The sequence below is a fragment of the Vicia villosa genome, linkage group LG1 (assembly GCF_029867415.1).
Source record: "Vicia villosa cultivar HV-30 ecotype Madison, WI linkage group LG1, Vvil1.0, whole genome shotgun sequence".
Lineage (NCBI taxonomy): Eukaryota > Viridiplantae > Streptophyta > Magnoliopsida > Fabales > Fabaceae > Vicia > Vicia villosa.
The window spans coordinates 34,124,248-34,139,068 of NC_081180.1; the positions used below are offsets into that span (position 1 = coordinate 34,124,248).

General features: G+C 31.8%; 1 protein-coding gene, 1 non-coding gene and 1 pseudogene across 2 annotated transcripts; 2 read left to right on the forward strand and 1 right to left on the reverse strand.

The window, feature by feature from the left end:
- Positions 1-1,835: 1,835 nt before the first annotated feature.
- On the forward strand, positions 1,836-4,452 carry LOC131604073 (G-type lectin S-receptor-like serine/threonine-protein kinase LECRK3; annotated as a pseudogene).
- Positions 4,453-5,201: 749 nt separating this feature from the next.
- Positions 5,202-6,669, forward strand: LOC131604079 (peroxidase 25-like). The gene is made up of 4 exons (XM_058876573.1): positions 5,202-5,482; positions 5,560-5,739; positions 5,854-6,016; positions 6,117-6,669. Exons 1-4 carry the CDS (start codon positions 5,285-5,287, stop codon positions 6,536-6,538), a joined length of 963 nt encoding a protein of 320 aa, XP_058732556.1. The 5' UTR covers positions 5,202-5,284; the 3' UTR covers positions 6,539-6,669.
- Positions 6,670-11,667: 4,998 nt separating this feature from the next.
- TRNAS-GCU (transfer RNA serine (anticodon GCU)) lies at positions 11,668-11,749 on the reverse strand. Its single transcript has one exon. It is a non-coding gene; the product is annotated as a tRNA-Ser (tRNA).
- Between the last annotated feature and the right edge of the window lie 3,072 nt (positions 11,750-14,821).

Here is a 14,821-nt window from a genome sequence, read left to right on the forward strand (position 1 = left end):
TTATTTTTCGTTTCTAAAATATTTTACGGTAAAAGTAACTTTACCAATTTTTTTGAGTATGGTAGAAAAAAATTCCCCATTTTACACAACTTAGATAAATCTCAAAACAAATGGGATTATAAACATCAACTAGTTAGAGACCCGTGCTTCCGCACGGGTGATTTTTTTTTTCTGGTGTAGTATTTTTGTAATGATATGAATAATATAAATAAAAGGAATTATAAGCAATATGCATAATTAAAAGGAATTGTTTTACTTGAATAGAATTAGAGTTTTATTGATTGCTCTGTTATACTCCTAATTCTTTGAAAACCTAATATCCATAGGAATCGTTTTGAAATTTGAAAATAAATACTTTAGTTTTCAAATTAAAGTCATTATTGTTTAAAATAAAATAGGCATTGTATTGAAAGTGGCCCTTAAGATTAAACATTATTATCTTATTCATGTGTTAATTTTGTGTGTAATAAAGAATCATATAAAAAAGGACATGTGAGTTGGAGAAAAAAATAAAATTTTAACAAATGCAAATGTAAAATTTTAAATATAAATGAAAAATATGAAATAGTTTACTTAATTGTAAATTTAACAATAATTATATAGAAAACAATGATCCACAAAAAAATGTTTAAGATAGGTTAAGAACACAATAGCAAAATTGGGTCAGGTAATTTAATAATTGACGGTCCAACAACAATTAAAAGAAAATGATATAGATCACTATGGTTTAATTATAAATGAAAAATAATCATATAAATTCAATTATATTAAATAATCATATAAAAAAAATACTATAAGATGGAGATAATAAAAATGAAATATTAACATTTAAAAATAAAAATTATCTCTCAATTAATAGTAATTGTTGATTAAAATAAAATAGCTACTATGTTGATAATGACCCGTGAAATAAAAAAATAATTTGATGCGATATAAAATATATTTAAAAACAAATGTAAAATAAACAATAATCATGGAAATTTAATTGTATTAAATAATGATAAAAAATCGTGAGATGGAGAAAAAAATAAAAATAAAGATATTATCTCTCAAATAAAGACAATGATTGATTAAAATAAAATAGGCATTATGTTGATAGTGACCCCTGAGATAATAAATAAATAAATAAATAGAGAAAAAAATTAAAATGAAAGTAAGAAAGTGTGAAAAAATGTGAGAGAAATTTGAAATTTTAATTAAGATAGAGAAAATGTGTAATGATCGATTAAAAAAAATTAAATGTTAAGTTGATAGTGGCCCGTGAAATAATTAAATATTTTTGGGAATAATAATTAAATGATCGGTTATTAATATTTTTTGCGATAATAGATAAATGTTGAAAAATTAAAATGAAAGTATGAAAAAATGAAATGCGAAAGAAATTTAAAATTTTTAGTAAGATTAAAATTTAAAAATAGATTATTAATATTTTTTGTGATAATAAATAAATTAAGAAAAATTAAAATGAAAGTAAAAAAGTGTGGGAAAATGAAATGTAAAAGAAATTTAAACATGACTTCCATCATCATGGCTTACATGTGATGTCATCATTCATGCAATAAAGTTGTAGGGAAAATGTTATTTAATTCGGACCAATGAAAAACTAACACTTGGGACATCCATTCAATAAAGTTGAAAGAGTGAATACTTAATTTATTAGTTACAAAAATGACCTTATATTAGTGCAAATAAATTTTGGTGAAAGGGTAATTTAGGCAATTTGGTCAATCTATTATTAATGTATAGATAGTAGATAGTAGATTAGGCAATTTGGTCAATCTATTATTAATGTATAGACAGTAGAAGTAGATAGGAGAGTAGATAGTAGACTTAGATTCTCTTCTCGCTTAGAAACTTAACACGAGCAGTTATGAATACTATTTTTGCATCTATCACCTTCGTACTGTTCACATCCTTATCACCAGAAAATACTAGAGCTAGAGCTGAAACACAACCACCACTACCAGAGCCGATAACACCTGGTTCTTCACTTTCCCCTATCAGTGGTCACACCTCTTCGTGGCTTTCCTTTTCTCGCCAATTTGCTTTTGGCTTTTATCCACAAGGTAATGGCTTTGCCATTGGAATTTGGTTGGGCGACAACAGGACAATTGTATGGATTGCAAATCGCGATGACCCTTCCGGTAGCCTCAACTTCAAATCTACAATTTACCAAGAACGGGATAATACTAGCTGATCATCAACACGGGCAACAGAAGCTTATTATTAATGCTAATGGAAGAAGAGCTTCATCTGCTTCCATGCTTGATTCTGGGAACTTTGTACTATATGACTATAATAATACTTCCAGAATCATATGGCAGAGTTTCGATCATCCAACTGATACTTTGTTGGAGGGTCAATCTGTATCGCCTGGAGGACAACTTTTCTCTAGTGCATCCGGGGCCAACAGCTCAATTGGAAAGTTTCGTCTCCACATGCAGGTTGACGGTAATCTTGTTCTGTATCCAGCATACACAACAGACACATGGGTTGATGCTTATTGGAGCACTGCTACTGCTAATGACATTTGGCCAACTGTCCAATATCATCTTTACCTCATACTGCAGATCTGGAATAGAAGCAATGATCATAACGTTATTCATACTTTGAATGATAATGATGGAGAGGACAAGCGGAACACCGGAGAAAAGACTATTTATCGTGCAACCCTTGATTCTGATGGGGTTTTTCGGCTGTATGCTTATCATGCTAACAATAGAAGCAACAGTATTATGGCTAGTTGGCCGGGGAAGAATACATGTGAGGTGAAGGGGTTTTGTGGCTACAACAGTTTCTGCATATTCTTCGACCAAAACCCAGCGTGCAGTTGTCTCGAGGGTTATAAATTTATAAATGCAAGTGACTATACTCTTGGTTGTGAAAGGAACTTTTTAAAATCAGAGTGTAGACGTGACACAGATGGTATCGACTTTTATAACATGCTCCCGGTAAACAATATTGTATGGAAGGACCGTCCTTATTTCCAAGATAATGAAATGTCATTAGAAGAATGCTCATATAATTGTTTGGTTGATTGCAACTGTTGGGCTGCAATTTATGAAACTGGAAGAAGCTGCAAAAAACAAGGATTGCCTTTGAGGTATGCCATGCGATCTCATGAAGCTGACCATCCTATCACGGCTTTCTTAAAGGTTGGAAAAAGTAGCATCCATGGCTCAGAGAGTTTTCAAAAACCTTTTGTTTTTCCAAACAAGACTACTAGTAACCAAGCAGTACATATTATTATTGTTACGTCCGTTTTTAGTGTCATTTTCTGTTCAGCAATTGTTATATATCCATCCATTACATGTACAAGATTTGGGTATTAAAGTATAAAAGGCTGACAGAAACTGGGAACTTTGGAGGGCTGAGTGGAGATTTGGCTTTGAGAAGGTTTACATACAATGAGCTCAGAAGAGCAACAAATCATTTCAAAGAAGAGTTGGGTAAGGGCTCTTTTGGATCAGTTTACAAAGGAGCATTAAACAAAGGTAAGAAATTGATTGCAGTGAAGAGACTAGAGAAGTTGGTGGAAGATGGAGAAAGAGAGTTCCAAGCAGAAGTGAAAGCCATTGGAAAAACCCACCACAGGAACCTAGTTAGATTGCTTGGTTTTTGTGCTGAGGGTTCTAAAAGGCTTCTGGTTTATGAATACATGAGCAATGGTTCACTTGGAAAGCTTCTGTTTGGTGATCAAAGACGTCCAGATTGGGACGAGAGAGTAAAAATAGCTCTGGACATTGCTAGAGGGATGTTGTATCTCCATGAAGAGTGTGAGGCACCAATCATTCATTGTGACATAAAACCACAAAACATTTTGATGGATGAGTTTTGGACTGCCAAGATATCTGATTTTGTTCTTGCAAAACTTCTAATGCCGGACCAAACCAGAACATTCACGGTGGTTAGAGGGACAAGAGGCTATATGGCTCCGGAATGGAACAAAAACGTGCCAATTTCACTGAAGGCGGATCTTTATAGCTATGGAACAATGCTGCTGGAAATTTTGTGTTGCAGAAGAAACCTAAATGTTAATGTGTTGGATCCCGATGAGATTCTTCTCTCTAGTTGGGCTTACAAGTGCTTTATTGCAGGAGAAGTGAATAAGCTTGTACCTTGGGAAGTCATTGATAACAATGTGATGGAAAATATGATTAAGGTGGCACTTTGGTGTATCCAAGATGATCCTCTTCTCAGGCCAACAATGAAGGGTGTGGTGTTGATGTTAGAAGGAGTCACTGATATAGCAGTTCCTCCTTGTCCAGATGCCAATCCTGGATAGAAGAAACGGTTGCAGCTGTTTCTCATGTGTCTTTCTGTTTGTTTAACTGTGCCATGTTATGTATTCTTGTTTTTCTTTCGGTTGTTAAGGTTGTCAATGTGTTGTGAGAGCTAAAATAAGGTAGCAAACCAAAAACTTATGTAAGTTATTCCTCTTCCTCGCGTCAATGTCAATTCAGTTACAATTTAGCAGCAAATATTTAGTATTTTCTTATAATGATGATACTTACTACTACTGATTAACTCACCAACAAAACCAAAACTGTTAATCAGAATATCCACGCATGATCATATAAGAGAATTTAGTACATTGCTATGTTTTGTAGACTACTACATTATCTGATTGTAATTCATCTATTATTTTATTTCTTAGTGCTTGCTAGTAAATCAACTTTAAATTGTTGCACCATTTAAGATTGTGGTAAGAAAGTGATCGATACCTAAAACTTTTCAATTAAATACATGAACCAACTAGTCTGAATGAAACCAAAAAATGTAAAGAGTTAAAAAAGAAAAAAAAGCTGAACATTAAAGACAAATATAAGAAATAAAGAAAGTTGGAACGCGTTGAGGAATATATAAAGCAGATGCACTAAAGATAAGAAGAGAGTTATGGAATGGCCTCTCAAGTATGAACTTCAAAACAAAAAATGGGAAAGCATCTTTTAACTTACTCACATTTCAAAAGCATGCATAAAAAATAAGATAGTGTATTTCACATCATTTTATTCATGTGGAAGAATCATTTTTATAATTTTTCCACTTATGTTTCTATTTTATGAAAATGTATTTGGTTAATTGGCCAACACCTTATAATCCACTTTCTTTATAAATGAATTAAGAAAAGCTTAATTGTATAGTGTGAGGTCTACTTTTTGCCTAGAGAAAAACCATTATAAATAAGTGACAATCAGTGATACAAATTCTCTGCAAGCAAACCAAGTTTGAAGTTTTGTCACCAAAAGAATACTTGTTTCAGTTTTCATTGTATTAGTACAAAATGATTGTGAAATTTTGCTTCCTGGTGATTTTGGTGATGAGTTTGACAGTTAAAGCCCAGCTGAAAACTGGTTTTTATTCAACTTCATGTCCTACAGCCGAGTCCATCGTTCGGTCCACAGTTGTATCTTACTTCAACAATGATCCAACCATTGCTCCTGCCTTGCTCAGACTTCATTTCCATGATTGCTTTGTCCAAGTAAGCTAAACCATCCTCCTTATATAAAACAATGTTACTAACATCATCATTTGACAGTATCTCTTTCGCTCCCACAGGGCTGCGATGGATCCATATTGATTGCAGGGTTCTCCGCAGAGAGGAATTCTTTGACAAACCTTGGTCTAAGAGGTTTCGAAGTGATAGACAATGCAAAATCACAAATAGAGGCTGTATGCCCTGGAGTTGTCTCATGTGCTGACATCCTAGCATTAGCAGCTCGTGATGCTGTCGATTTGGTATTAAACCTTACTCAAACTCACTCAACACGCTCGCGCGCACGCACATAGAATAAAACCATGTTTTGAAGGAACCATAGTAAAATTAACACTTGTGATTTGTTAATATGACAGACCGATGGCCCAAGTTGGTCAGTACCAACAGGAAGGAGAGATGGAAGGACTTCTTTATCATCTCAAGCCTCAAACTTGCCTTCTCCACTTGAACCTGTTTCTGTCCACAGACAAAAATTTGCTGCCAAAGGTCTAGATGATCATGACCTTGTTACCTTACTCGGTAATTTTTTCGATACTAGTTCAATTTTTTGCAGACATATCATACATGTTCCTAGTATTTTGGTTTACACGCATAACATGATTTCTTGTTTTGTGTGAAGGTGCACATACAATAGGCCAGACAGATTGCAGGTTCTTCAGTTATCGGATGTACAATTTCACACCAACTGGCAATGCTGATCCTTCTATAAACCAAGCTTTCTTATCCCAACTTCAAGTAATATGTCCGAAAAACGGCGATGGTTTGAGAAAGGTGGCTTTAGATAAAGATACTCCAGCCAAATTTGATGTGAGTTTCTTCAAGAATGTGCGCGATGGTAATGCGGTTCTAGAGTCAGACCAGAGGCTTTGGGAAGATTCTGCTACAAGAAGGGTGGTGCAAAATTATGGAGGGTTTATTAGAGGGTTATTGGGGTTAAGGTTTGATTATGAATTTCCAAAAGCTATGATTAAGTTGAGTAGTGTAGATGTGAAGACTGGTTATGATGGAGAGATTAGAAAAGTATGCTCAAAATTTAACTGATTGTTTGTGTCCTTTGTGCTAAGTTTACATGATCAAAAAGACTAAAAAATTGCTACTACTTCATAAGCATAAAATAGTGAATAAGTGCTTAAACAATAGCATAATAACATAATTGGTTTTTGGTCTTGAAATGAGCATGTTTGTGATTAGAAATAAACATAGAAATAATAAGAAATATTGCCAAACCAATATAGGAACATGTGCAATCACAGTTGAAGTAGAATGTGTTTTGAGACAGGATTTATTTATATTAATGCAAAACCAATCTCAATGAGACAATTATTCATAAATGAAAATCAATCACATAAATCTAAAATCATTCAAAAATGAAAATCAATCACATAAATCCATAATCGTTCACAATTTTTATTACATATAAATCGACTTATTTTTATCGGTAAAATGACGTAAGTTTTGTTGAGTCATTTTGACTCCATTATCCACTTGTGCGTTATTTTTAAAAAGATTTTGTTTGATTTCAAATTTTGCACGACCTTCTGAGCATAAATCATATGTTATTTTGTTCTAGATTTAGCGTGATTTATGTTTAAAAAAAATCTTTTGGTAAGATTTATTTTAGAAAAGTTTATTTTGTTCTAGAATCTGTATTGTTTTATTTTAGAAAGATTTCTTTTAAGAAAATTATTCGGGTCAAAATTGAAAACGATATGGATTTGTTTGTGAAAATCTAATGTTTTTGCTAGTCGAATTGAGTATATATAAAGAGAGAAAACATGCGCTCATCACATGAACTTGTAATAGATATTTTGCAAATTAAGAAAGAAAGTGTGCATTGCCTATGTTAAACCCTATACTATGTTATTTTCTATCATTCTACGAGAGACAAAGTTGTGGTTTCGTTTCGTCAATTTTTGTCACGTTTTATTACTAAAGACTTACAAACACCTTAAAAGCGTTTGAGTGGAATGAGAGGATATCATATTCAAGGGAACCTAAATTGAAATTCCTGAGTAGTGTTGGAAAAATGGCCATGAATTGGTGATAGTTGAGATAAGTCTGGTATGTACTACTTACTACTTATTATTAGTTAATTTCCTTCCCACTTGGCTACTTCCCTCCAATCGTAGGTGACAGTTGCACGAATCTAGGTTAACAGTTTCTCATGTCTTTTATTTATTACTTAATTTAATCGTTCATATATTATTTCATACCATCTTATCTCACGCATTGATTCAACATTATGAGTAACATCTTGTCTCTTATCATACATAATTACAATAGGCATCAGAGCAGAATACCTTGGTTCGTTTCGGTGTTTTCCATTGTGACTAACTTTTTCGTTTAAGATGGATAACATAAAGGATGGAGGATATGCTAAACGTCCAACAGTTCTTGATGGAACAAATTGTGATTACTTAAAGGCTCACATGATTGTTTTTCTCAAGTCCATGAACAACAAGACTTATAAAGTTGTTATCAGTGGATGAACACCTCCTATGACCAGAGCTGATGATGATTCTAAATCAGTGAAACTTCAAAAGTATTAGACCCTTCTAAAGATTAAGTTGCTATTGAAAATTCTCGTGCTCTTAATGCTATTGACAATGGAGTTGACAAGACCATTTTTAGGATCATTACCACATACATTAGTGCCAAGGTTGTTAAAATTGCAATTTAAAACTCAAACTCTATAGATTTTACGTTTTTAGTCAGCATTTCGTGTTAAATCCCTAGTAAAAACATTTTATGTAAAAACATTTTGTGCATAGAAGATTTTTATCGCTTTAAAATCAATGAAATCGTATAAAATCATTGAATTTTACTCTTTGACCCGATTTTACCTTTTTATGTCATATTTTAAAAGCCTATTTTATATTTTGACCCATGAAAATTTCACCCACGCTTTTTTTATTTTAGTCACATTAAATAAACCCTTCCAAGCATATTTGAGAGAGAAAGAACATACCATCATAATTAAAGGTAAAACGAGTTCTCCCAAATGTATGATGAGAATGTGAGACAACCTACCAATGTTGAAGTTGGCGCAAGTTGTGAAACGACAAGTTCAAGCAATTCTACAGCTCCATATTCAAATAATTTTGTCTTTGGTTCTAATATTGAAGAACCTTTATCAACTGAAGATGAATTTGATCAAGTTGAAGATGAATACACTAATGATTATGGTGTTGCAGAAGGACTTGACATTGATCAAGATGATGTTGTAGAAGGAATGAACATTATTAAGCCACATAAATCAAAAGTCGTTAAAGGTAAGTTTTAAGGTTTCGATGTTTTGTATATGCCCATGAGCCATCAGTTAGGTTTTATAGGAAAAGGATTATGGGCTTAAGTTTCATGGTTCAAAACATGTATTGGATAACTTTCTCATAATAAGGACAAGTTATGAAATAATAGCTATCATACCATCATGATCACATCATTAACACTCCTTAGATGTATTTTAACAGCGTGATATGGCTTACTAATGATATCAACGATTAGTCAAATATATCGTGATTTTAGTTAGTTATTATGTAAATAATGTTTTCCCAATAGTAATGTGTGTATAAATTTACTAGCAATGTTGATACTATTAAGGACAAAAATGTCATGTCTCAATTTAAAACGTAATTTTCAAACCATGGAAAAGATTTTACGTAGCTTTGGAAGAAAATAGTGCATCCAAATTTCATTTGAATTTCTTTAGAATGTAACGTCATGAGATATTAGGATTGTAATGATATATTAGAGAGTTAAGATCCTCTCTATACTTCAATTAGTTGTATCACTAAAATTTAGAGTTATAAATATAAAAGTGTGCTATAAGTGAAAATAGGTTCATAAAGTTTTAAGAGAAACAATAAAGAGAGGAAATAAAGAGGATTGAACACTGTGTTACATTAATATGAACTAGTTGTGAACAAAATAATTTAAAACATATAAGGAATAAAATAATAAAAAAAATGAGAGATTCGAACTCTCGCGGGGGAACCTCATGTACTTAGCAGGCACACGCCTTAACCACTCGGCCAAAGCGAATTGTTAATAAATATTTTGAAATAATAGTTATAACACGTGTATATATGACGTGTATAAGACATAAACTTAACAGTAATTTTTCCACATTGCCTACTCCTAAATATGTATTCATTAAATTATCCATGACAATAAATATTTTAATATTCTTCTCCTTCTAAATGATTTATTTCACTTTACCGTTAGCTTTTAACAGATTAGCTCCATATCCTAAGATAAACTCTATGTTGAATATCTCTATTAAATCATGGAGGAGTTTGTTTTTCATTCTGATATATAGCTCTCAAATACCCATTGACATCATTATCTCTAAGATCTTGTAACATGGGCTATGAAACAAAGAAAGAGCTATGTCTAAGTACTGATGCACATGGATATAATACCCATGAATAAAGTCACGACTTCCTATTTTCAAGGTCATAACAAAAAATTTACAGTAGAGTGATTTCCTCGCGTTTATAAATGAAAGAAGGTATCCTTTGTTTTAACTTGGTTTCCTTTGTGGTGGTTTTGTCATGCGACTCTTACGAAGTAGGTTTGTAGTGAGACCTTGGAAAATGATTGTTATTTAATTTTTGGTGAAATTTAGTTGAGGTAGCTCAACCTCAAACTAATAACTCTCAAAATAGTAATTTTGATGTGAGAAAAGATATCTTGCCGAAGAGGTGTGTTTTCTCAGCCGCAACCTAAATTCCTTAATAATGATGAAAAAGGAAGCCTCCTCAAACTCAATCGTGGGGACTCCAACTTATCACCAATTTTTTTAGGAACTTTAGATTCTGGGTGGAAACCTATGAATAATATCTTCTCCACGTCTCTAGATCAATACATTAGAGATTTTGGTGAGTTGAAATGTTGAGCATCTTTTACACCTAGATAAAGAGAAATGGAGGGTCACAAGCTAACGAGATGTAGGTTATTAGCTAGATCCAACTGTAGCTCACCATTTACAATCTTAAATAAAATAAAAGTATATTTCATTCTCGTTCATAGCCTATAATTGTTATTGTAAAACTTTCAACAAGTTCCTGCAAAGGTTTCTACTCTTCTGCCGCCTAGGAAAGGTAGCATTTAACAAATTTTTTGGTATGGTTGAGGAAGTCCTTGATTATGCAGTTGATTTGGAGAAATTTTAGAGATGATGATGATAATGATTATGCGCTCGTATAATTGGCTTGAAGAAGTTGTGTTTTATTGACGATGGATTTCTTAGTAGTTGATGCTTCTTGTATCAATTTTAATAATAAAACTTGAGAGGGGAAATATTTTCTAGTATATATCATATAGACAGAACCCTTGACTATGTAAGACCTAATATAAATAACTTATGAGTTTGTTGATTGGCTGAAACAATGATTAATTTATGAAACATAGTAACGTACCTATAAATACTTTGATGATAAATTTAGTCAAGAGTCGTTAAAGGTAAATTTTAAGGTTCCAAGGTTTTGTATATGTCCATGAAACATCAGTTAGATTTTAAAGGAATAGGATTATGGGCTTAAGTTTCATGATTCAAAACCTATATTGGATAACTTTCTCATAATAAATTTGAAGGACAAGTTATGATTTAATAGCTATCATACTATCATGAACAGATCATTGACACCCTGTAGGTGTGTTTTAACAGTGTGATATGGCTTACTAATGATATCATTGATTAGTCAAACATATCGTGAGTTTAGTTAGTTATAATGTACATAATGCTTTCCCAATAGCAATGTGTTTATAAAAATTCACTAGCAATGTTGATACTGTTAAGGACAAAAATGTCACATCCCAATTTAAAGCGTAATTTTCAAAACATGGAAAAGATTTTAGATCTGTAGCTTTGGAAGAAAATATTTTAGAATGTAACGTGATGAGATATATGATTGTAATGATATATTAGAGAGTTAAGATCCTCTTTATACTTCAATTAGTTTTAACAATAAAATTTAGAGTTATAAATATAATAGTGTGGCTATAAGTGAATCTAGTTTCATAAAGTTTTAAGAGAAACAATAAAGAGAGGAAATAAAGAGGGTTGAACTATATATTAGATATAATATGAACTAGTTGTGAACAAAATAATTTAAAACATATTAGGAATAAAATAAAGAAAAGCATATTTGCTATAAAAAAAAAGTGAACGTCGCCTGAGAGATTCGAACTCTCGCGGGGAAACCCCATGTACTTAGCAGGCACACGCCTTAACCACTCGGCCAAAGCGACATGTTAATAAATATTTTGCAATAATAGTTATAACACGTGTATATATGACGTGTATACGACATAACATTAGCAATAATTTTTCCACACTGCCTACTCCTAAATATGTATTCTTTAAATTATACATGACAATAAACATTTTAATACTCTTCTCCTTCTAAATGATTTATTTCACTTTACTGTTAGCTTTTAATAGATTAGTTTCATAACCCAAGATGAACTCTCAGTTTATTTTCTATATTAACTCATGGAGGATATTTATTTCATTCTAATATATAGCTCTCAAATATCCATTCACATTGCTGTCTCCAAGATCTAGTAACATGGTCTATGAAACAAAGGAAGAGCTTTGTCTTAGAACTGATGCATATGGATATAATACCCATGAATCAAGTCATGACTCCCATTTTCAAAGTCATTACAAACAATTTCAATTCCTCACGTCTATAAATGAAAGAAGATATCCTTTATTTTTATTTGGTTTCCTTGGCAGTGGTTTTGTCATGTGATTCTTACGATGTAAGTTTGCTGTGAAAAATTAGAACATGATTTTTTTTGTGTAATTAAGTTGAGGTAGCTCAATCTCAAACTACTAACTCTCAATATAACAATTTTTAGAGATGATTATACGCTCGTATAATTGGCTTGGTGAAGTTGTGTTTTATTGACGATGAGTTCTTAATAGTTGATGCTTCTTGTATCAATTTTAATAATAAAACTTGAGAGGGGAAGATTTTCTAGTATGTATCATATAGACAGAATCCTTGACTATGTAAGACCTAATATAAATAACTTATGAGTTTGTTGATAGGCTGAAACAATGATTAATTTATGAAACATAGTAATGTGCCTACAAATACTTTGACGATAAATTTAGTCAAGAGTCGTTAAAGTTGGTAAGTTTTAAGGTTTCGAGGTTTTGTATATGTCCATGAGCCGTCAGTTAGATTTTATAGGAATAGGATTATAGGCTTAAGTATCATGATTCAAAACCTGTATTGGATAACTTTCTCATAATAAATTTGAGGACAAGTTATGATTTAATAGCTATCATACCATCATGAACAGATCATTGACACTCCTTAGGTGTGTTTTAACAGTGTGATATGGCTTACTAATGATATCAGAGATTAGTCAAACATATTGTGAGTTTAGTTAGCTATTATATACATAATGTTTTTCCAATAGCAATGTGTTTATAAAATTCACTAGCAATGTTGATGCTACTAAGGATAGAAATGTCACATCCCAATTTAAAGCTTAATTTTCAAAACATGGAAAAGATTTTAGATATGTAGCTTTGGAAGAAAAGATTTTAGAATCTAACGTGATGAGATATATGATTGTAATGATATATTAGATATTTAAGATCCTCTTTATACTTCAATTAGTTTTATCGCTAAAATTTAGAGTTATAAATATAATAGTGTGGCTATAAGTGAATCTAGTTTCATAATGTTTTAAGAGAAACAATAAAGAGAGGAGATAAAGAGGATTGAACTATATATTAGATACAGAGAAGATTATGTTACATTAATATGAACTAGTTCTGAACAAAATAAGTTAAAACATATTAGGAATAAAATTATTTAAAAAATCAAATAAAGAAAAGCATATTTGCTAAAAAAAGTGAACGTCGAACTCTCGCGGGGAAACCCCATGTACTTAGCAGGCACACGCCTTAACCACTCGGCCAAAGTGACATGTTAATAAATATTTTGCAATAATAGTTATAACACGTGTATATATGACGTGTAGACGACATAACCTTAGCAATAATTTTTCCACACTGCCTACTCCTTAATATGTATTCTTTAATTTATACTTGACAATAAATATTTTAATACTCTTCTCCTTCTACATAGTCAATCAACATAAAGACCAACATAGATAGTCAACCAACATTATTAAGACCTAACATAAATGTACCTTAATGTTGGTCTTTACAAAATCAAGGATGATTTGTGGTTTTATGTGTTGTATAGAAACATTGTGGTTCTAATGATGCCAATTGTGGACCTGTGTCAAGTGTGTCAATGACATATTTCAAAGAGGTGTTGATCATGATGACTCTTTCAAATGGTTCTAAATGATGGTATCCAATCAAGGAAGAAAACACAAGCATTATTCATCAAAGATAACAAGATCATGTTGAAGGTGCTATTCAATAATGAATCAAACAATGGATCTTGAAGTTATTTTGTGAAAGCTTGAAGGCTTGAAGATGTGATCTTAAAGATGTAAGAGCTTGAAAGTGTGAAAGTGTAAAAACTCATTTGGTCTTGTGCTTAGCAAGATTAGGTCTCGAGATACACACATGCACACACGCGCACACTCACACTTTTTAAACCTCATATCTTTTGCTAAAGTCTCTAAAACCTTATCCGAATGAGAATTTAAGTGATTAGAAATTGTATAATCAATTAGGAAGGTACTTTACACTATCTAATTGATTAGGAGGTCTTTCTCATTGATTAGAATCAAAGTGCAATTCCTCTTAACCTTTCCTAATTTATTTTGGTTAATCTATTAATACAGGTTTTTAATCAATTAACTCATTAAAATGGTCCATGGTTTGTTTCCTTTTTTAGTCAATTTTTTCCTATATAAATAAGGTTTCTCCTCATTTTAAAATACACCAATTTTCTGAATAGAAACACTTCTATCATATCTTTCTCTTATTATTTTTTAACTTTTCTTTTTCAATAAAGTTATATTAGGGCCAAAAGAGTGAAAAAAATTCTTTCGAGAGTTATTGTACAAATGTTATGCTAAAAGTTTATATTTCCCGAAGTTTATTTATCTTGTTCATTATTTTGCTGCGTATCTTTCTTTTTTTTCCTCTTTATCTCTTTGTTGCTTTATCTTTGTTTTCTTATCTCTTCTAAAAATAAATATTTCAATATCAAAAGTTATCATAAAACTGATTTTTAAATATCACAATTCACCCCCCCCCCCCCCCCCCCCCCCCTCTTGTGTTTAGAGCCACTTGGTAAACAAGTGGCATCAGAGCCTAACTCTTGTTATAAAACTAATCATCTTAAGAGGTAATATGATGACTTAAAATACTTCTTT

Excerpts from the sequence above, each read along its gene's own strand:
- LOC131604079 (XM_058876573.1), top strand. The coding sequence starts at position 5,285 with ATGATTGTGAAATTTTGCTTCCTGGTGATTTTGGTGATGAGTTTGACA. Across the intron at positions 5,740-5,853 it reads CTCGTGATGCTGTCGATTTG|ACCGATGGCCCAAGTTGGTC; the intron begins GTATTAAACCTT and ends TTAATATGACAG. Across the intron at positions 6,017-6,116 it reads TGACCTTGTTACCTTACTCG|GTGCACATACAATAGGCCAG; the intron begins GTAATTTTTTCG and ends TTTTGTGTGAAG.